Here is a 23,793-nt window from a genome sequence, read left to right on the forward strand (position 1 = left end):
TGCTGATACAGATTTGTCAAACCAGGCAACACGGGTGAGAACAATACGTGATGATCACTTATCTCAAGGGTGCTTCAATTTTCTGCAACGTGATTTTCATAGTGTGCTGAAATAAAAGGAGGCATGGAAGGTAAAACAAAAAAAACAATGTCAGTTAATACATCCTGAATAGAGAAGCACACCAGCAGGGTTACATTGTGTTAACTGGTGTACAAGCTGTTTGACAGGCTTTTGTGTTCGTCCGACTGGATGTTATTCTGGTTATACACACTTTCAATAATGCTGTGTCACAAAGTGCAGATCAGTGGATGAGAAAGTGTCTAATCTCCTCGGTGGTCAAGACCCCGCTAGTTACAATGAGAGGCAAGACAATAAGCTGATAAATGTTTATTATCGGAGCCTCCGGCTAATCACAGTTTTGTTTGTGTGCAAATATCATTACGCCTGGGAAATGAAGAAGTGATGTCATTATGAGAGCCAGGCTTGTGTTGCACTTAATCAGACAGAGATGGATTCACATTTGCTTTAAAAAAAAAAAAAAAAGGTCAAGGGATGTGCTCCTGTGAGTCACTGCTTAGATTTCTTTGGCCAAGTCCTCAATTATTCTCTTCATCTGGAGGAGAAAACAGAGAGAGAAATAGGGAGGGAGGGAAGAAGTGGAAAAGACTGCTTTGAATCCGTAAGTAGCCATTTTGCTCCCACACCCTGCATAATGTTAACGAATCCAAACAGGGACATGGTCTCGTTTGCAAAGTGCATTTGGACGAGACAAACTCCCACAGAGGACTGTAACAGATGTGTCATTAAGAAAATATTGCAGATTGTATTTGTGAGTGTAAATACACATTATATTGTGAGCACTCATTACCTCTGGCCATGTGATGAGCCCCACCAGTCTTCCTCTGTCTGCTACAAACAACGTCTCTGCTCCAACCAGACTCAGGATACCGTGCGCCTGGGAGGAGAAACAGATTTTTTTAAATTGCACATCACTTTTGGGAAATATGCTTATTTAATGTCTTTCTGAATGTTAGACGAAAACATTGATACAAATCTCACAAAATTGAAACCTCTTCTTTTAGCTACAAATTAGGTTGGGAACACGACACTGACATATCATCCCCTTTTAAAGGCACAGTATGTAATTTCTGCCACTAGGCGTCCCTCAATCAAAACAAACAAAAGACTTGAGGAGTGTGGGATCATGGGAATTGTCGTCTTCATTGTTGAACAGCCACTATTGCTGATGAAATCTATCTGTGTGACTCTGTGATGTTCACAGATGAGGTAATGTTTTAAAGCTTGATTCAAGTCAAGTTTAGTCTCGTTCACTGTCTCTCCATCTCTGACTCTCTCCAGGAAGTTATAGCGACAGGCAACCAAATGACAAACAATGTTAACTTGAATAAATTATGGATTTATTCTGAGCTTGAATAGTGTTGGAAACATTAAGAAAATGTAAGTACTTAACTAAAAAAATATATACAACAAAAGTTGAGTCGCTTCTAGACATTGTAATGCAGTTATGTAACACATGATTGCCTATCTTTGAGCTCATAAGACAGACTAGTTAGCAAACAGTCACCTTAAACAAATTCAGCAGTTACAGAATAACGCTATCTTCCATTTTGACTTGTGTTTGAGTCCAACAGTCTCTCTTTTCGCTCTGTTTTTGGTCTCTACCAGCTCATGAAGGAAATAACTGGCGGCTTTTTAGCTGCTAAATGCTCCACTGTGTTCCCTCGCTGGTCGCTTACTGCTCTTTGGTGCTGAGCAGGTATCAAACTGTTGATTTAAGAGTTTTTATCTGTGGCCAGAAACAATGCTATGAGAGTGGAGAGAGTGGACCACAACAGTTGAGATGAAACTCGTTCATAAAGCTTTGTAAAACCGAGGAGCGCTGCAGATTCACTTTGTTATCCTCTGTGTTGGTTCATCACTGCCTACCGTCACATCTTATGATACATTGCTATTACACAGATATCAATTATAGCTACTTTGAAGTCCTGTAGGCAGGACGTGGTTAGCCTAGCTTAGCATAGAGGTGGAAACACGGGAAAACATCCAACCAGGCTGTCAGTGAAACAAAAAATACACCTAACAACACCTCTGAAGCTCTGTATTAATACATCTACATCTGAACTATTTTTTGCTGTTTTAGTGGGAACTGTGTGCTATAACTTTGTGACAAAGAATGATTTGTCCAATTTATGTAAGCAGGACTACAGCTGTTGAAGTGTTGAGCTGTACATTTTCAATTCAGCGATACCAACGACATTTCCCAAAGTCTCCCTACCTCCTGAATGGTGTTGTGTGGTGATAACAGGGCCGAGGTGGGATAAATGCAGCAGACCTCATCCAGACGTTTATCCAGAGTCTGAACAGAACAGATACAATATTTGTTTGTGTTGACTGTCAGAGTGACATTCAGTCTTTTTTTGAGAATCTATGATTCACAGTTGCTTCAATGCTGAGCTTAAAAAACTTTCATACTCTCTCTAGTGTGTCTTGGCAGCACTACAATCCCATAAATCCATTTCCTAAAACCAATTTTGATAAGCAGCTCTGTATTATAATCAAGCATTTTTCTATTAGCAGATAATGCTTTAAAATGGGTGTGAGCTGTCACGAACGGAGCTTTTACGTCAGCCAGCAGCCCTGTCTGTACATCCTGCTCCGGTCCTCTTTTATGCAGCTGTTTAACATGCAGTCACTGTCCGACGGATTGTAAAGACACGGCCTGCTTTCTAAACAGCAGCAGACAGTTCCCTCCTTCACTTTCTTCTGAACTCTGCAGCTACCTGTCTGACTCCAGACAGCTTTTTTTTTTTTTTACCTCGGTCTTGCTGTGACGCAGGAACATCAGCAGGTGCGGTCGGAGAACAAACCCCAGTAAAATCTGCGACTCTTCAACAGAAGAGAGGAGAGGAAATCAATTTTCTTTGCCACAGTCGGTGCTACAGTTTAGCATGTGTGCAGCTCTCTTGTGGGCTGTGAGTTGTGTGCAAACATCACATTTCATGTGATTGTGATTGCCGCTCAGACGCTGAAAGGCTCAGCTGGCCAATTGACTCTTTTCTCACACTTGTCAGCTCCTTATCGAGGCACTTTCACACCGCTGAATTGCCCCCGGTTTCAGAGCGGTTACAATTTCTCATCATTTCTCTCATCATTCTCATTGCTTCTTTTCTGGGGCTTTTTCATGTGGTGCAATAATACATGTGTTTGAAAAGCAAGGATCCTGCTAAGTTTGCTAAAATTGCCCATATCCTTAAATATATTGTATGTTTTGTGAGATTTACACAAAATATGGTTTCTTAGCCAGAAGGAAATGTGCTAAAATACTTTTAAATATCTTTGTCAACACACCAAGAGAGTCCACCACAGGGATCTGTGTTTCAGTGCTGGTGTTGACAGCGTGCTGAACCTCCGCAGGCCCAGCTGCTTTCTGAAGCCTCACCAATTTCGCTCCCAAAACCTGTCCGACTGGTGTGGAAGGAAGTCTGCAAAAGAGATGAATCATATCCCACATGGAGCAAAAGCAGTTGGTTAAATTAGGTGATCAACTTTTGAACCTGTTATTGACATCCAGCTACTAAATGTGATATTTCCATCTCCACCCCTCAATCGCTGCTAACACGAGCTAGCTAACATTAAGTTGCGAACACTAGCTAATGTTAACGAACGGTGTTATACTATTGGCTCATAATAATATTTTACGGAAAAGAGATTATTTTTATTCTGCACCTTTCTCCAAGCTCTGTAGATGTATTATTTTTAAAAAATGATTTTTCTACATACAAATGTTATCAGTATGACCTTTAAGATTCAAGTATAGCTTTTTATTTTCAAAAATATTTTTTATTTTCTCAGGTTGACACATAGAAACAGAGGCAAATAACAGCAACACCGCAGTACTCAGGATGCTGCTGTTGTATAATACACGTCACAAGCTCTTGGAGTGCAGTTCCTGCTGTCAACACATCCACAGAGTAGAGCTTTAGACCAGCAGTGACACTTTTTGTTATTCCAAAGAGACTCTGGAAAAGCGTTTTCAATCAGTTTAAGGTGTCCGGCGGTGTCAGACGGATACTTGAAGCCGTCTCAGCCTGAATGCTGTCGACAGGAAGCTGTTGGTAATGATGTCTTGATTTCTATCTAAACATATTATTAGGGGCTGCAGGGTGAGAGACAGATGGGGAGAAAACAACCTCCTGCTAACTGCTGTCACCAAGGAGGTATGGAGAAATGTTTTCCTTGACATTAACTCCTGTCTCACAATTCTCTAGATTTTAACTGGTTTAATATAACAGGCACCAGAAAATGTTGTCTACGCAGGAATGTGCACATATAAAGCAATTTTTTTCTGCAATAGTGAGCAATGTTTTCCTCCTTCAGAGCACAATTTGAGAACAACAGATATGTGGGTGGTTGATGGGTTCTTTATCAATACCAATAACACTGCAGTGAGTCAGCCATTACATGCGGGCTGCTGAGACTTCTGCCATCACCTCTACCTGCAGTGTGGGCCGAGTGTAATCAGGTACCACGGTGCAAGGTTGAACAGTCTTTATGTTGCTTATAATATTACTCTAGGGCAAATATTAGTCACCTGGTTAAGGCAATAAGTTGTGTGCAGAGTAAATTTCTAATTTCCTTACCAATAGTGACTCAAACAATTTCAATCCAAATGGTTTACAGTCCTGTTTACACACTTAGCTCTTAGATTTGTCTCGTCTTACAGAAGTCTCAGCTGTAATTAGAGTCAGCTGTTATTTAAACCGACAATAAGTAATTTTGGCCGCTGCGGGGCTCTCTATCAAAACAAAAGACGTTTGCTGAGTGTTGTGTTGGGAGGGCCAGAAGGAGCAGGGGGCATAGCCGCTGCTCACATGGTCAGAGCTGGCCAGCTCTGCAGGACAGAGTCAGGTGCAGAGCCAGACCTTCTGGAGGAATAAACACCCGGAGTAACATCGGGTTGTCTTCTGATTCTGAGCCATTTGCGGACGGGAGGAGAGCTTAGCGATTACTTTTTAACTTTTAGTATTGCCAAGTGAATTTATCTTTACTCCTTACTCCATTTTTGGATGTTTATGTACTGTAATAGTTGTAGGAGGAGAAATCTACATTACTACACAAACAGAGACAGAGAGATCAAGTGATCAAATGAAATGCACTGTTATCTTGAGTAAACTTGTGGATTTCTCAGGGTTTGAACACTGTTGGGAACATTTGAAATAATGCAAATACACAACTCAACATAATGCTAAAATAAGCCTTTTAACGTGCACAACAAACATCTTAAAGTGTAAAATGTTTGTGTGTAAGGTAATGCGTAGGGTTAGAATAGCAATATGTTAACCTCATAGCAAGGTAGCAACCTATGTTAGCATTACTCTCATGGCACATCTGAGACTAAATGGAAATTTCTCTTTGCTCTCATTATTAACAGCTGGCCACAGAGATGATCGTTCCATCAACTTGGTGTATTCCTTAAATCACTCTGACGCTTTGTGATTACTTACCGGGGCAATGCTTTCATCAGAGAGGGCAGGTGTGGGAGCCTCTTGCTAACAGAGAGTGCATCATAGAAAGATGGGCGGTTCCCAGAGCGAGCCACGGCGTTGGCTATCAGAGTGGCGAGGAGGATGGGCACAGCGTGGCTGAACTGACCAGTTAACTCTACAGCCAGGAGAACTGGGGACAAGGTGTGTGTCACAGCCCCGGAGAAAGCTGCTGCACCTACGAGGCAGAAACCATATTAAAGGTCCCAAATTGTAGAAAGTAAAATTCCATTGTCTTTTTGATTATAACGCAGGTCTAGGTGCTAAATAAATAATGTAAAGGCAGCAAAATGCTCAGTCCATGGAGAAATGCTCACAGTCCATATTCAGAAATGTGCCTTTAAATTAGCCGTATGAACTTCTGTAGTGTTGTGATGTCACAACTATACAGCCACTGCCCTCAGCCACGTCTGCAGCATGGCCACGGCTGCAAAAACACCAGCAGAGCTGATGCTGAAACATGGTGGGCGGTGCCTTCTTAGGCCTGTGAGAGCTGACCAATCAGAGCAGACTGGGCTTTTTGGAAGGGGCCCTTAAAGAGACAGGCACTAAAACAGAGCGTGGGTGAATAGAGGTGCTGCAGCAACAGACAGTATGAGAAAAATAAGGTTTTTTGAACAACGCATTGAACATTACAGCCAAAATAAGTATAAACCTGAAAATTAGCATAATATCAAACCTTTAAGGTTCTGCTATTGTTTGTACTTTTCTGATTTATATTAATTTATATTTATTTTTATGAAACATGATATTCATTGTAGAAGCCAGTCACTTAGATATGATGTAGTTTGGTCTATAATGTTGTTATTGTAGAGTTGATCAATATTAACCTAGTTGTCGGGTGGAAACTCTGAATTTAAGTTCCATAGATTTGGCACAAATTTATATTAAACATACTGTTTCATAAGGTTTTTACATAATAATATGCAAAAGTCAATATTTGCAATTTTCTATAATGAGATTACATAACTATGATCAAATTTACAGATGTTTATTAATACTGATATGAAATATTCACACCATGATCTGATGTAGATTAGAATTGGCTTATAAAAACTTAACACAGGTCACATGTCAACATAAACTAGCTAACGATCAGGGGTTTTTTTTTACCAGCAAGTGCGTAGCCCCCAGGATTTAAAGAAGCCCACTGCTGGTCTGAGGTCAGTCCAGTGGAGGACACATACGCTACTCCTTCTCCAAGCAAACGACCCAAAGCTGCACCTGAGAAACAGACATTTGTATTTCAGTTTAACCTCGATTCTCATTCTGATGAGAGGATGCAGCGAAACAAATTCCTCCTTCGCCGTCCAGGTATTCTGCAGAACAAACTTGCCCAAGTCCTTATCTTCACTCACCATAGATAAACACTGGCATGAAGTATCCAGCTGGCAGAGGGAGAGTGCAGGCGAGGACCAACATCCACATCTTCGAACCAATAACACACACACACACACACACACACACACACACACACACACACACACACACACACACAGACTGTTAAATCTCTCCTCGGCGTCTCAACGACCGCAACAGCTCATCTGGCGAGCACATGCAGCACAGCAGATGAGTCACTGTCAATCTGTGTGCAGGGTGATGTTTGCAGTGCTCTCAAATCAATTTTGCACAAATAAATATTGAATCATGCCCATTTACATGTCACATTTGCATGTGGCGATGGAATAAAAGCTGTCATAGCAAGTGGATCTTACTGAGAGGCTCATAGATCTTCATGCATTACAGAGGCCTACTGGTATAAGAAACTGTTTTCAATGAAGTGTCCACATGGGCAGCTATTTTCTTCTGCAACAGTTGGCTTGGTGTTGTCTCTGCTTGGAGTACGAATGAGAATAAGAGACCTGCGGGAGGTTGATGGGTTCTTGATCAATACCAGTGACTCAGCCATTACTCGGCTGGCTGCTGAGATTTCCAGCAGTTGAATACCTGTCCTTCCACCTGCTGTGTTGCTCTGAGAGAGCATCAAGTACCACAAGACATTTCAGCCAGAAAGGTTAAACAATCTTTAGCTCCCTTACTCTACTAGGAAATGTCAATTAGTGAATTCTAATAATGGGCCACCGTGACCCATGGGAACAAGAGCTTCGTGCCTTGCGATGATTCCTGATGCTATCAGTGCAGAGATGAAAGACTACCTTCATGAGCAGAAAGACAGCCAGAGAAAAGTACACTGGACTCCCTGATGAGCTCCACTCCAACAAAGGCTCAACAGAGGCATTGTGGGATTGAGAGATCCACTGCCGGCTATCCAGTAATGTGGTGAGGAGCTGCTTCATGGTGTGCTGTGAAAAGAAATTACTGCCATTTACATTTCTGTCTGAACACAGAAAAAAACTAGAATGGAACATTAAAGGACAAGACTGGCATTTGGTTGGTAGCACTGAATGAAAAGTACAGCAGAGGTTGATCGCCATCTTGTTTTTTGTTTTGTTTTTTTCCAGAGGTGAACATATTTCGACAACAGGGTGGAGCTGGGGAGGATACGCATTGCTAAGCCTCTACTCTGATTGAAGCTGATCGTCTATTTTACTCTAAATGGTATAACAATTTACCAAATGAACATCATGCTGTAATGAAGAAGACTTGAAACTAGCGATTGGGACCTTAAACTCGTTAGCAAACTGTTTAGCGAGCTGATAAATCAAGTAAGAACCAGGGTCATTTTCTCATAAACATGCAATCAGACTTCTTCTTGCAACCAAAGGAGCTGCCCCCTCCTGGCCATTAGAAAGAATGTGGCTTCACTTTTCAGACCGTGACGCTCTGTCCTCTTATTTACTTTATGGATGGAACATCTGAGCAATCAGCCAACAACCTGTCATTGCTATTCATAAATTCAATTTGCTAGTATGGCTGAAGTAGTTGTAAAAATAATAATAATAATTTAAGTGGTGAAATACTTTATTTTTTCAGCTTTGTCCCTAACCTGGCCTAACCTTAGTTTAATGGTTTAATGATGCCGTTAAAAATTTATTTCAATCAGTAAATTATTTTTTTCAAAAACGAGAATAGCACTTAGTAGAGCGCATACCTCCACCAAAGCCAAACAGTCCCTTTTAATTTTTAACTTAATCAAGTCTAAACCATATAAAACTCGACAGGCCTGTATCACTGTAATTTTAAACCACTCATAACTGCTTAGAACATAATTTAAGATCACTAAATCTAGAATCTGCATCAAACTCTACTCACTCATAGATACCAGCCACCCTTCCATCAAGATCAATGCATTATTCCCTGGGAAATTAACAAACATTTTAAAATACGCCCGATCTTACAATGTTAAAGAAAGTGAGAAAAATGTTTAATGGGGAACAACTCAAAAGTTAATGGTATTTATTCTGGGCCAAGACCCACCTCCATCCTATTATTGTGGAAATTAATTTAGTAGGTTTTGTGTAATCCTGCTGACAAACGAACAAACTGACAAACGGATACAGGTGAAAACATTTCCTCCTTGGCAGAGGTAATAATGATGATTGAGTGACACACAAAATTTCCCAACATATGATACGGCAAAAACTCATAGATTATCTATGTACACCCAAAAAAAATGATGGACTGAGCCTTTAAGCTCTGTTCATTCCCACCTGAGAAGCCATATATTGACCAGCAAAGTGAGGAAACGTCAGAGTTGCCAGGAGGAAGGTCACCGTGGCTGAGTATAGAGCCTTCCTGCAGAGAGATATTCACATAAACAGACGTCATTGTTATAATGTGGCTCATTAAGGTCTATAATTAGTTAATCAGTTGACTGCTCTCTGAGACCACATGGGCACTCAACCTGCGGTGATCTACAAAGGTTTACAGTTACAGAAACAACTGTTTAATGAGAAAAAGATTTTCCAGTATTTTAAGGAGTCTAGACAAGAACCACAAGGGTATCTTTCAACCATTTAAATGTGGCTTTGAAGGCTTTAGTCATTCAAATTGTGTGCTTTACATAATCTTTTGTTAAAGTTGTTTTTAGAGTTGAATAACAGCGCGGTAAAATGGATTGTCCTTGAAGAAACACACCATGTTTTGGGCTTGATGCTCCACCTAAAATCAACAGCGTCTCACAAGTTTGTCTTACACAGCAGATGACTCATCACTGCATCACAATCTGGCTTTCACATTGTAAAGAGCTCTCACTCTGTCGTCAGCAGCGTGATGAAGATCCCGTTTGTTTTGGTGAATCGCAGGATCCACCGATGGCAGAAGAGATAGCAGCAGCTCACAGCTCCACACAGCAGCCTGTTTCCAGACAGAAAGCTGACTCAGACCACAAAGACAAGAGGCTCATTAGACTTGGGGACGTGGTGGTGATGGTGAGGAGGCCAGGAAATGATTGGTATGAGAAAAATACTCTGAATGCTAATCAGGACAGGGAAACACAGCAGAACAGGTCAAAGACTTTTCATTGTGACTGACATGAGAATAAATACCAAATTTGAAGTGTAAGACTTGTTTAACTATGCAGATTCTGTCAAAAATAAACTCACCCCAGACAAGCAAACAGCAGGATCTCCAGTGGGTAGAAAGGTAAAGCAGTGGGGAAATTAGTTTTGAACAAGGCCTGAAGAGTCTCTGTGGACACAAAACAAATTGGAGTCATCCCTCCAATTTCTCCCATGGCCTTTCAGAATCTAATCTTCCCTCTCGCTATTGCATTGGGATTTTATTGAAATTTACAGTCTGTCGCCTTAAATGTTTCCGCTAATTTTGTCAGTGCTGTTGCTCCCGGTCACTGTCACAATACATAGTTAGAAAGTTGTCAACATCTCTGACAAGTAAAGAAGTATTAGTATTTACAGTGAAATATAAAGAATACTGTAAGTCTGTACGCCTTCAAATGTGACCCTCTCGTGGGGGGAAATGCCTACACCATACTCAATTTAAAAGATGTGTGTTTTAATGTGACCATGCTTATTTGCAAACATATATACAGAATAAAACATAACATTGGACCTTTTACATATTGTTAAAGTTGTCTGTTAATTACAGCACATACACTATAAGGCCAGAAGTATTTGGACACCCAAACATTTCAGCCTTACTTGGTGGTGTATGAACATTTTAATTCCAAAACTATGGATGCCACAACAACTCCCTTTCTTCTGGGGAGGGATTTCCACCAGATTGTGTTACTTTTGTTTGCACTTACTTGTTATTATTGTATGCTTGTATGAAGGAATGATCCTAAAAAAACAGCTCCAGATCAAAAGTATGTGGGCAGCAATGTCATACACACTTTCAGCCATTTAGTATAGATGACACACATGGATCCACATTTCTTCAATAAAATGGATATTGGGTTGGGGGCCCTTTTCCTTAGTTCAGGATGTTAGTGACTCTAAAGTGGGCCTTCCCTTTGTTGACCAACAGGGGGCGAGTGTGACCAGAGCCTCCATTACCTCCATCTCCACTCCACACTGAGAACAGGCGGAAGGTCAAGGCCCCGCAGGCGGCTGAGAAGAAACATGGGCAGTAATGCCTCAGGGCAAAGTGAGAGCACATCACCTCCACACTGAACAAAACACCTACAGGAGCAGACGAGGCTGTGAGTGTGAGGAAATAACACAACCGCAGGATGTATTCTCAACTAGAACAATCCACATACGACAACTCTTAAAATATATCATTTTGCCTGCATGTGTGGCAGAAGTCTTGCAAAAAAAGACTAAGAAAATATGCATATATTTCAGCTATTAATCTACAGTTTAATGTTTTATGTAACTTACAATAATGACATTTTAAATTCACTGCACTGTGAGAGTGTGTGGAGCAAGAACCTAAGGTGCTGAACCCCGACAGGGCTGCAGGAAAAACATAAACGGCGAGGTGAGAGGATCAAAATATTAAGCAGAGAAGTGATCAAAGGAGGAAGAAGCTGTGAGAGAAGGATGAACATATAAACATGATGGAGGAGCAGAGCAGTGAGGTTGGATAACAGGGAAGAGCAACTGTGTGAAGCATGCGAGGGGGAAATCAAAGGTGGAAACACATTACCCAGCAAGTGTGAGAAGGACAGATATAGCACTAGCAGATAAATAAAATCATTGATTCATGATGCTGAAGGCTCTCTCACCGCTGATGGGAGCTCCGAAGCAGCTGGCTACCCCGACTGCAGCAGCTACAGCCATCATTTCTCCTGCAGCTTTTTCCTAAAAGAGAAATATGCTGTAAACTCTCTTGAACAACAACAAAATTCTCCTACTTCTTAAAGTGGAAACAGAAAACTTTTGTTTTTGTTGATGCCCCTGTTCGCAACAACAGCCATATTGCTTTCCATTTTCCTCAGAGTAGCAACAGTAGCACAGGACAAAATATGAGTTTATTCATTCATTTGGTCTTTAATGGAGAAGAGAAAGCAGGTTGAAAGTGTGGCTTATGTGGCTCCCCCCCAAAAAACCTTTATTCCAGTTTAAGCTGAATAAATTCAAAGATTCACTCTTTGGATTGTTTTGACCAGCTCCTGAAGGACATAGCTGTTTCTTTAGTTGCTAATGGCTCCGCTATGTTCGCCAACCAGTCGTTTGTTTTGTCTGTCAGTGTTGGCTGATTGGTTGTTGGGAAAGTGTACAATATACAGAGATCTTTGATAGCTGAAAACAGCTGTTCACTTCTGCTTGCAACGAAGTTGAAAGAATTCAAAGGCCAGAAAATGAAGACGATGAGCTAAAAGAGGCTAAACTGTTCCACTGCTCTGAGAGGAAATGCATAGTCTGATGATAATTCTCTGTGGGTTTTACCAAAAACACCTCACACAGTCATTTGATCCACTGTTTGTATAAAAATATTATTACTTAAATAACTGAACAACAACAAGATGGGTAATGTGAGTGTTCACTATGTTTGAATGACTGCACTGTGAATTACCTTCTTCTCTTCTTGTATAAGAGAGCAGAGGTTGCTCAGGTAGGCTCCAACCATGGTGGAGAGATGCACAAACGGACCCTTTGACAATCATAGACAACCTGTCATAGCTCATAATGAAGCAGACAACAAGCAATTTTAAAGAATGGTTGTGTAGTTTGAATAACAAACAGATATACCGAGAAGTCTCTCACCACTTTGCCCAGGAAAACAGTGCTGCCGGCTGCCAGCGTACAGATAAGGCCCAGGAACTTGGTAAACATATTAGTGAGAGACAAGTAATGAGGCATTTCAATACCGGCCAGCATGGTTCTCACCTCTGGTATCCCAGAACCTGAGGAGAAATGAAGCAACCGGATCAAGAATTTTAAAAGACCTGGAGGGAATAAGAAGTTTTTACACCTTAAAGCTGTGAATACACCGGACTGAGTTCAGAATATTTAAATAGAAGGCAAGGGGTGGCAAGGACTGTTGAATTTCAAGGGCAATCAGCACAAAACACACAAGTTAAATATGAAGCACCATGTTTCCAGGCTTGAAGATGCTTCTTTGGTCACATTAATCAAATAATTTTCCCTTTAAGGGTCCAAATAATGTCATTTTTCTTTGGTAGTTAGAGAGCAGTGTCACCAGGAGGCTATAAAACAGTGGCATTCACAGATACATTTTGCAGCAAAGCCTTGAACATAAGCATGAAGCTGTGATAGACTGGGTGCTTGCGGCAGAAAGGTTCAGGAGGAGTGAGGTCATCTCTGGTAGAGCTATGCTTTTTGTCATTAATATCTTATCCCACCAAGCTTTCAACACCATCATCAACATTATAGAACAGCAGAGAGATCCAGGCTTCCTGAAAATACAGCCCACATTAAAGATTTCCTGTGAGACTGATAAAATCACAGTTGACTTTTCACGCTGCACATCTCCCGTCACCACTCACTGAACTTGAAAGATAACATCACACATGACTTTTTCTCAATGCCACACACTTCAGATAGGAAAGGCCTATGTTTCTCAAAGAAACTGAGGAATTATGAAGATATACAAGTACAGCAGCCCACATCTCTTCATCTCGTCTTTTTCAAGAATATTTGTGCAGCAATGAGGATGGAAACCACTCAACCACTCAATAACACTGTGTCCTGTGATGTTCTAGCTAAGATGGTCCATAATGAATTACCATCAACATTTTTAAAAATATTTTCACTTATCTTTCAGCCAGAATTCCCTCCCATTTAGGCTAGCCAGCTAGTATCTGTTGCTACTTATATGGTTTTAAATCAAAAAGCTAGAAGACAAATATTGAGTTTATATTTATCAACAATAACCTATTAACCCTGCAACCCTGGTTTTGCTTTGTGCTTTTAATTTAAACCAATACAGTAACATTACTTCTGTCATCAGACTAGATAGGCCTCCAAACTAGACAGGACTACAATCTGAGAGTTTTCTTCGTCCTATTGTAACCATTGCTAGACAGACCTGTAGAGAAGGGACAGATGTTGTTGGAGAACGATGAAGCGACAGCACAGAGGCATGCTGGGTAAAGAGTCCAGCAGAAGAACTGCAGTAGAGTGTTGCCCTCCAGATTCATATAGAGCCAGTGATGAGCTACAGGTGGAGTGAGAGACAAACATTAATCATGTAGAATATGTTTTTAACCAACAAAGTGAGGAAAGTTGTGGAAAGTGGGGACATTTTGTTCGGTCCTCACAACTACAAAGGTCTGTTTGAAGGTTAGGTCCTCACAAGTACAGATGTACAGGTATGACTATAGGTGTGTGTGTGTGTGTGTGTGTGTCTACCTCTCAGCAGCTTTGTCACACTCAGGTCCATGAGGAAGCTGAGGATGGCAGTCGAAATGCCCAGAGCTGCGTACCCATACCACTCCATCCCACACACTGCTCCCAAACAACACCTGAGCTTCAACAGCCACTCTATGGACACAAACATGTGGGTTAGCTTTCCTGAAGTTTGATTTGTGTCTTATGTGAGGCCAGAAAAGAGATTGTCTCTAAGAACACAGCAGAGATTTTTTTTTAACCTGGGCATTTTTTTGTTGTGCTACTGTTGTGAAAATAAAGAGCATAAGACAAACAGCGGCTGCTAACTCATTGTCACCACTTTTCTACTGCAGGAATTTAACAAAAGGTAACAAGACATGAACCCACTCTCACAAGTTCTACTTTTGTTTGTACTTTGGGGACCTTTTGGGGACAAGGTCCAACAAGGATGACTACAACAGACACAAAAACATTAACCACTGACCAAGACGATCAGTACTTTAAACAATGGACAAACAAAGATATCCTAGTGTTGGGGAAGAGGAGGCCATTTAGAGGGAGCTGGAGTCAGACGTTAAAGGTGAAATAGTAGACCAGAAGATTTATCAGCGTCTGGCAGAAATGGACATACCCAGCAGGGGTCTTTAGCACGAAAGAACATGAAAGAAAATCAATAACAATATCAGCTCCACATTCTTCCTCTGTCCCATGGCTGGTTCCCCTAAAGCCTGTTTAAAATTAAATGAAGGCAAACGCAGTTCTGTGCTACGTGTTTTAACGTTGTCATAGTAGAAAAGGGCTGTAAGACTTTAAGGATCTCCATTTGGAAGTAAGCAAATGATTGTACTTACGTATTTTTGGAGTAAAACGATCACAATCTAACTTTGAATGCATGAAATATATATTTCAGTAACATTAAATATTGTTATCATCATAAGTCTTCTATTAAATTGATTGTGGATGTCTTTAAACTCAACACTATGACTTCCGATAGTTAAGGTCAAACAAGGCTCAGCTTCTTGCATGACGTCGCAGGCATGATGCATTTGAAAATAGCTAATCTATGATGTATTGATCAGTATCGATCACACTCTAATGATTTTTCCCTTCAGTCTGACCTTTGACAACTGCACGGGTCCGTTGGCATGGTTTCATTGGATCTGCAAGGAGCAGACTCTCATTATGGGCTGTCGCCGATTGATTTTCTTGCTCCCAGTTGGCGTTCTGTCTGACGGTTTCACCCCCAGGAGCCTGGTCCGGGCTTTTCATTTTGTCTGGAAATGTTTGTGTTATTGTGTGATTAATACAGACTCAAACAAACAGTGAAGCTTAATAATGATTATAAACAGATCATCATTGCACAATAGCCACTGCAAAGACAAATAGAAGACAGGTAGACTTACCTTCTGGCTGCATCTTTCCGTATGGTTGTATGTGTTTGTAGTGTGCAGGTGTGTTGGCAGTGACCTCTGTTAAGGTATTAGCATAGAAGTAATGGAGCAGTCATGGTTCACAGGCGACCATATATTAACTCTTTGGGAGGAACATTGACTTTCCAATGCACCAATGCAGTGTGAGAGACACTTTCATGCTGCTCAGCTTTTCACTGGGTTTTCGGTAATATTATCAACCAACTGTGCTGCAGATAATAATTAATCTCAAAACACATGTTCCAGTCTAATCCTGTATATGTAAACCTGAGCTATAAGAACTGGAACACTGGTGATTTTAATGATAATATATCTGTTCATCATATAGATACATTTTATTCGATCATAATTCTCCAAGGTCAAGAAGGAACATTCATGCTAAATATTTTTGTTTTTACCTACATTTTGTGACCATTTTTTGCCAACAGAGATTACAGGACACTTTGCAGAAAGGTATAACAATATGAAAAAGACTGAATAAACACAATCCAACCCAATCCTAACCGTAAAACAAGAAAGTCATTCAAATTCAAATAGATGAAAAACCAAATCTGTTGGAGATATTTATACTCAAACCTTGGTACCGTCAAAGCAGTAAAACATGCAGTGAAAAACTGTTGTTGTATTGAGGAAAAAAGGTGTTTATCAGCTGACTGATGTCTTCCTCCAGCTGCAAAGCGTCGATTGTGGTTTGTAGTTGTTACACAGACCATGAACATATTTTGCATCCTATTAGACGTGACAAGACGCCCCCAATTTTATTTCAGTTCATAATACAGGCATTTCCTTTCTTACTGGTCTGAGCATAAAGCTTTAAGGTTTGATATTTTAGGCGTACCTTTAAAGGTGCAATAGGTAAGAATGTTTGATTACAGCTTTCAGATATTCAATTCTCAACAGAATGTGAAGAAAAATTAGTTTTGATGTTATATCAACAAAGTCTATGTATTCTACTACTAGAACTACTACTACTACTACTAATACCACTCCGAGCTGGCATTTCAGACCGCTAGCTGCGCAGCTAACTGAGATAACTGAGCTATCTAGCCTCCAGCTACAGTAAACAGAAGTTAACAGTTACTCTGGTGATATACTGCCACCTATTTGTACAAATTCAACAGGTGGCCAATCATTACATATTGGACCTTTAAACAAAATTACACATTTGTAGAAAGATTCAGTATGTTTTTAGAAACAAGGTGGTGCATCAAAAGTTTTTTTTTATTCTTATCTGCCCTCCATTATGAGAGAACTAATCAGTGTGACATTTGAGAGCTCAGATGAATGTACGGTGGCCCTGAAGTGCAAATCACAACGGCAAATCAGAAAACACAACAGCAAAACAGAAAACACAACAACAAATCAGAAAGCACAACAGCAAAACAGAAAACACAACGGCAAATCAGAAAACACAACAACAAATCAGAAAACAACGGCAAATCAGAAAACACAACAACAAATCAGAAAACACAACAGCAAATCAGAAAACACAACAGCAAAACAGAAAACACAACAACAAATCAGAAAACACAACGGCAAATCAGAAAACACAACAGCAAAACAGAAAACACAACAACAAATCAGAAAGCACAACAGCAAAACAGAAAACACAACGGCAAATCAGAAAACACAACAACAAATCAGAAAACAACGGCAAATCAGAAAACACAACAACAAATCAGAAAACACAACAGCAAATCAGAAAACACAACAGCAAAACAGAAAACACAACAACAAATCAGAAAACACAACGGCAAATCAGAAAACACAACAGCAAAACAGAAAACACAACAGCAAATCAGAAAACACAACAGCAAAACAGAAAACACAACAACAAATCAGAAAACACAACAACAAAACAGAAAACACAACGGCAAATCAGAAAACACAACAACAAAACAGAAAACACAACGGCAAATCAGAAAACACAACAAAACAGAAAACACAACAACAAATCAGAAAACACAACGGCAAATCAGAAAACACAACAACAAAACAGAAAACACAACGGCAAATCAGAAAACACAACAACATTAACCAAACCGGAAAAGGTAGGTACCCTCGGGCGACATGAATCGTCGCTGATTGGTCCGTCCTTTGAACCTGAAGGACAGGGTTTACATGTTTTCAAAACAAGAGCGCTGCCAGTGACGACATACACGCTGCTATTAAAGAATATTTTGATGCAGGACATGTATATGGGTCCGTGTATCATCTGATCATGCAATTATATTTAATGTGGCAAACGAAAAACGAAAATACGAGTCAATATTCCGTTTTTCTGTGTTTCTGTATGCACCAAACATTGAAAACTGGTGTTTGTTTTCCTATTTTCAGCCCAAAATGGAAAATATAATCAACAAGGAAACCGAAACGAAATAATAAATCTAATTTACATTTTCCGTTATTGTTATACCCACGGTACATTTCTGCTGTGTGGCCACGCTTTGCACATGCGCAATGTGTAGGGACTCGCTCGGTATCCATGGTGAGGAACAACACACCGGTCTGAGCGTCCCACGGTCCAGTCCATTGACTGTGTACAGTCTATGGTCCAGTCCCAGTAGACCACTGGAGTCCCACGTTCTAATGGCCTCACTCGAGCCAACCATGTCTCTAATTAATGACATGTTTATGAATGGAGTGATGTATCATGAGATCTTAGAAAAGCTGCGAGAAATGGGTGTCCTGCTGGGAAGCTCTGAAATCACACAGAGACGCCGCATTATCGCCGCAGCGGTTCGCCAATTCTCCGCCGTTGGTTGCTCACACAGAACCAAGCAGCTCCGGCGTAGAAGACGAACCAGAGTATAGGCTGATTCACACAGAAAGCCGGCGCTGCGGCTCCAAAGGAGGCGTGACGTACACGTCATGATGATGACGTATGTGTTTTTTTCAAGGTGTTTCCCGGTGTCCTCCTGCTAATCTGAACATACCCGCTGACTGTTTATAATCATATGGATGCTGTTATAATGTGTTGTGATTGAGATCCCGACCCACCAAACATCCTGGAAAGTGACAAAGTTACGTTTTTCAGTCTAAATTACATATTACATAATCAGCATCAGTCAACAGGACGCTGTCTGACTATTTCACTAGCAGGGAGAGAGGCTGTTTTCTGGGGGGAAAGTTCACTGAGTCTCGGCCAGGAGGGCTGACCGTTGCGGTGATTTGGTCTCGTCATCAAAGCCACACTAAATAGAATTGCATGATCAGATGATACACGGACCCATATACATGTCCTGCATCAAAGTATTCATTAATAGCAGCGTGTATGTCGTCACTGGCAGCGCTCTTGTTTTGAAAACATGTAAACCCTGTCCTTCCGGTTCAAACGACGGACCAATCAGCGACGATTCATGTCGCCCGAGGGTACCTACCTTTTCCGGTTTGGATAATGTCGTTGTGTTTTCTGTTTTGTTGTTGTGTTTTCTGATTTGTTGTTGTGTTTTCTGATTTGCTGTTGTGCTTTCTGTTTTGTTGTTGTGTTTTCTGTTTTGTTGTTGTGTTTTTTGATTTGTTGTTGTGTTTTCTGATTTGTTGTTGTGCTTTCTGTTTTGTTGTTGTGTTTTCTGATTTGCCGTTGTGTTTTCTGATTTGTTGTTGTGTTTTCTGTTTTGCTGTTGTGTTTTCTGATTTGCTGTTGTGTTTTCCGATTTGCTGTTGTGCTTTCTGATTTGCCGTTGTGTTTTGCACTTCAGGGCCACCGTATGAATGTGTACACATGTCATTGCTGCGACCTTCACTATGTCAGACAGTGAGTGGCTTCAAAGCCTCTCATTTGAATCCTGTAAATGTCCTACACTTTGTAGGAAATCAAGGCATCGTATCTGAGTTCAAGCATCCTGCTCAAGGTCAGGGCAATCATTGTTCAGATAATGGATCACACACGTGCGCACACATCAACACAGACCAACAGACTTTGAATTATTCCTTAGTTAATGTTTATTTTCCACATTTCCCTGAGGCGTTTAATTGGCACTTGTGTTATTATAGAGATTTGAAATCTGCATGCTGTGAGCGTCGGTCCCACTCTCTCACACACACATATACACCATGGAAATGTACACACATACAGACTGCTATTCTCAGTATAACTAGTTGCCATGGGAACAGCACACCGAGGTGAATAGAGAGCCACACGGGAGGTTATTTTACTCTCATAAACAATCATCGTTGCCTGAGAAGTTTCTCCTCAAGCAAATAATTTGAAAATCAGATTATGTAACACAGTTTCCAAAACTGATTTTGCATATATTTGCAAATAAATACAAACCGAGGAGTTACAAGTTAAATGCCCTTTTTATTCTAAAGTAAATCCATATATATAAAACTACATGTTGCGTTACTATTAGCTGAGGTTTCAAAGTGTTCCCAGAACAATATTCATAGAGGTAAACAAACAACAATAGCTTCTATTTTACACATTTGTCTTCTTATTTTACAATATTGACTTTTTAACTGAATATACTGCTGCTGTATATTCTGTACTTGTATTGTGTGTTCTAGCAACAGTAATTGCAGAGGGTGAAAATGATTTTCTAATTTAGTATATAATAGAATTATATTCATTATTATGTCAGGAAAGATTGATGAAACATTTAGCCAGACTCTAACTTGACATTACAAGTGTAGGAATGTATTCATGTCTCAAAGCTACACGACTCAGTATTTTTCATATTAACAATGGATTAAATGGTGGTGTAATATGGAAGGGGTCTCTCTCAGGGATGAACCCACAGAATTTTAGTCTAATAGTTTAATTTCATTGTTTAGGTTTTGGTCCACAAAGTGTCATCAGCCCCATTTTCTGCAGCATCATGAAGCTGTTTTCAGTGAAGAGACTCTGATAAACCCTCTGTACTCCACCACCAAGCAGCAGAAACAGCTAGCAACTAGCTAGCAACATTTATCACATGGCCAGAAACAACTGCAAGTTAATACTAGTGTTTCCCAGGTCTGCTGGATATGGAGGTGATTAAGTGAGAATATGACAGATGTGATGTTTGCTGCTTGTTCTGCTGCCCCCAAGTGGCCATGAAATGAATTAATGCAGCTATAAAGGTAAACTTATCATTACTGGTTTTCCTGTAAGTGGCTAAATGACTAGACAAGAATAGAATAGAAGTTAGGTAAGTAAAGCACAGTACTGAAAACTGAAATAGATTAGATGTAAATATAAGAATTCAGTGTCATTTAAAATAAAACAGTCCATCTCAGTCTGTATTTGTATTTTACTCCAATGCACACTGTTTTCACCATTACAGTAAAGGTAGAATATGGTATACATTTAAAAAAAAGTATTTGCATTAATGTTTCATAAATAGGTTTTTCAGGAGAAGTGCGGGTTCTACAGAGAAGGATTATAAATTATCATGAAGGTCAGTGAAGCTGGTGAATGAATGAGCAGCCAGTCTTTTTGGCTTGTTATTCATGAATACCTGTATAACCACACTTGCCGTTAAAGCTGACCTTCTACAGTATGTATGGAAATAAGTAGTCAGCAGCGAGATGACCTTCCAGCTCAACCACAGGCTGTCACTGTGGGACGGGTCCCTCTGTCTGCAGTATTATGTAACAGCCGAGACACACACACACACAATCCAACCACAAGAGGTGTGTGTGTGTGTGTGTGTGTGTGTGTGCGTGGGCAGACAGGAATGCACAGACGAAAACATACATGTAGAGGTGACTCAGTGTCACGGGTGTGTCATTCTTATTATTGCCATGTTTGAGGCCTTCCAAGTTTCCAAGGTTTAATCTGATTTATATATCGATGATTCATGTGTTTGTCCCTCTTTTTTAATTAAACCAGTCTTCATCTTTTGTGCTGAACTGAATCTGAGGACAGACATGATTCATCATGTTCAGCCTCACAAGACAACAGTGTTTACATTCCATTAACCATTGATTAACCATTTGACCTATTTGAACGCCTTCAGGTGGCGATAATACTGGAAATAAGACCATTCATTTCTTCAAAGTCGTGAAAGTGCTACAAAGAGCTTCTTCAAACACTGTAAGAATCATTTGTCATTTTAAATGAAAATAATTTTTATTTTACAGACTTTTTCTGTAAAAAAATGTTAAAGCAAAAAATATAAAAATAGACTGCGAATTTACATGTCTAACATAAAATACTAATTCAAATCTGTAACTGTGAATAATCATAAATTTCTATTTTACACATACATACGTAAAATACATTTTCATGTCTATCAAAATTTTCTTAAATGTGTGTTTATAAAATTTGGTAAAATTGGGGAAAATTAGCAGTAAAAGAAGCATTGTTTCTGTATTTTTACATAGATTTGCTGAATTGAATCATGCTGAAGGATTCAAATAGCTGCAAATTGCTACTTATAGCCACAGAGTCAACACCGTCACTGTTACTGATCTGAGTCTGTGTTCGGCCAAGACTAGCTGATAAATGTGTCAATCAGTAATACATTGTTGTCTTTTTAAATCTCACTGTCACTTATACAGAAATGATTCTGTTTGTGTACAATTGTTCAACGCTTTCAGATCTCCTTAAAGGAAAACTTTAAATTATCACTCATGTCAACTTATAAACTTATGATAACTTACTATCATAAAAACCTCTGCACCTATTTATTCATGATTTTGATTCCAGACTTGTATAAGTGCACAACAAGTATCATTTCAGCAGCAAAAATTATTAATATTACTAATCAGACTGTGACGATGCTGTTCTGTTGTTGTTGATTATTCAGGCTTGGACACAGAGATGTCCCATTTTCCAGGTGTATTGAATGCAACAAACATCACTGTCGTTGCCTCTCTGCTGTGTGTTTTTGTCAATTTGTTAATTTCCCCATTATCTCAGTGTGTTTCTCCCATCACCACTCCATCTGACACCCTATTATCTTTGTCTTCTCACCCGTCAGTGCTCATCCCATTCCTCCCCCACAGTGGGCTTCCCAGCATACACCCCTCTTTCACTCTCACCTCTAAAGTTCTCTGGAATAGCAGCCTGGTCAGACTGGGTTTGTGACTGATAGAGCCTTAATTGAGGGTTTCATTTCAATAAGTGTTGAGGGATTGAAGCTGGAAAAAGACATAATTTGACCGTGTATGCGAGATTCTGGTGGATTTACGTGAAATTATTTGATCTCTTGACACAGGTTGTTAATGATTTGTAAATAATGCAACAAAAGAGTGATGTACCCCTCTCAGTTATGTCAAGCTTGGAGAAGTAAAACTATCTAGTATTTCAAGAAAAGCAAGGATGAGAAAAAAAAGTTGAAAAATGTACAATGGCCGTGATAAAGTATAATTCATGCATCAGAAATGTTTTGTCTTATTAAGTATTATCTGACCCTTCAAAAGTTCCTTCTAACCCATTTGGGGTCAAGACCCTGAGGTTGGGAACCGGTTATTCGGGAAAATGACTTTTTATTTATTTGCATAATAAAAGAAAAAGGACAATCCTATGAAATGTGTTCAACTTTTTGAGAACTGAGATACCAGCTGAGATCACTTAAGCCTTTCTTAATTATTAAAGGAGACATTATGCTTATTTCCACATCCATAGTTTTAATTTGGGTGACTACTAGAATGGGTTTACAGGCTTTAATGCTCAGAAAACACATCAGTTTTCTCATACTGTCCAGGTCTGCAGCTCTGTATTCCCCCTCTGTCTGAAACGCTCTGTTTAAGCTCCTGTCACTTTACTGTTTTCTGTGGGAGAGGGAAGCTTTTGTTGGTGCGGACTTTCAAGACCTTTTTAACTTTCAAAATGTTTTACATGCACAAGAACCTATAAAAAATAATGAAGGAAAAGAAGAAAAAGAAAGAGCATAATAGCTCCTTTAAGAAAATAAAGGATCAAATGACCATAAGTGATATTTCATAACACATTTTGCAGATGACCACCAGCTGTGGTCTCTATGACAACTACGTCAGAGGTACAAAACACTGTCCGGTCAATGTGTATAAAGTCCAGGACGTGTCCACAGTGTTACTAGGGAGGGGAGGAGGCTGTGTGTGCTTCCTGGCAAGGTGGTGGTGAGTTGCTGGGCTGGATTTAGACCTTCAGCAGGGGGCTCTGAGCCCTCCACTGATAAGACTGGGAGCACATATCACTGTGTGGTGTCATTTGTAATGCTGGGTAACCTT

At 40.0% G+C, this 23,793-nt stretch overlaps 1 protein-coding gene across 1 annotated transcript; it reads right to left on the bottom strand.

The window, feature by feature from the left end:
- Window positions 1–453: 453 nt before the first annotated feature.
- Window positions 454–15,493, bottom strand: clcnk (chloride channel K; the record flags this gene model as incomplete). The annotated part of the gene is made up of 19 exons (XM_084365870.1): window positions 454–613; window positions 869–955; window positions 2,297–2,377; window positions 2,837–2,907; window positions 3,370–3,503; window positions 5,526–5,742; window positions 6,678–6,788; window positions 6,923–6,992; window positions 7,721–7,867; window positions 9,176–9,260; window positions 9,720–9,821; window positions 10,070–10,154; window positions 10,982–11,107; window positions 11,656–11,731; window positions 12,447–12,524; window positions 12,638–12,777; window positions 13,923–14,051; window positions 14,246–14,377; window positions 15,343–15,493. 19 exons carry the CDS (start codon window positions 15,491–15,493, stop codon window positions 575–577), a joined length of 2,061 nt encoding a protein of 686 aa, XP_084221996.1. The 3' UTR covers window positions 454–574.
- Between the last annotated feature and the right edge of the window lie 8,300 nt (window positions 15,494–23,793).

Source organism: Pagrus pagrus (assembly GCF_965226575.1).
Source record: "Pagrus pagrus genome assembly, chromosome: 11".
NCBI lineage: Eukaryota > Metazoa > Chordata > Actinopteri > Spariformes > Sparidae > Pagrus > Pagrus pagrus.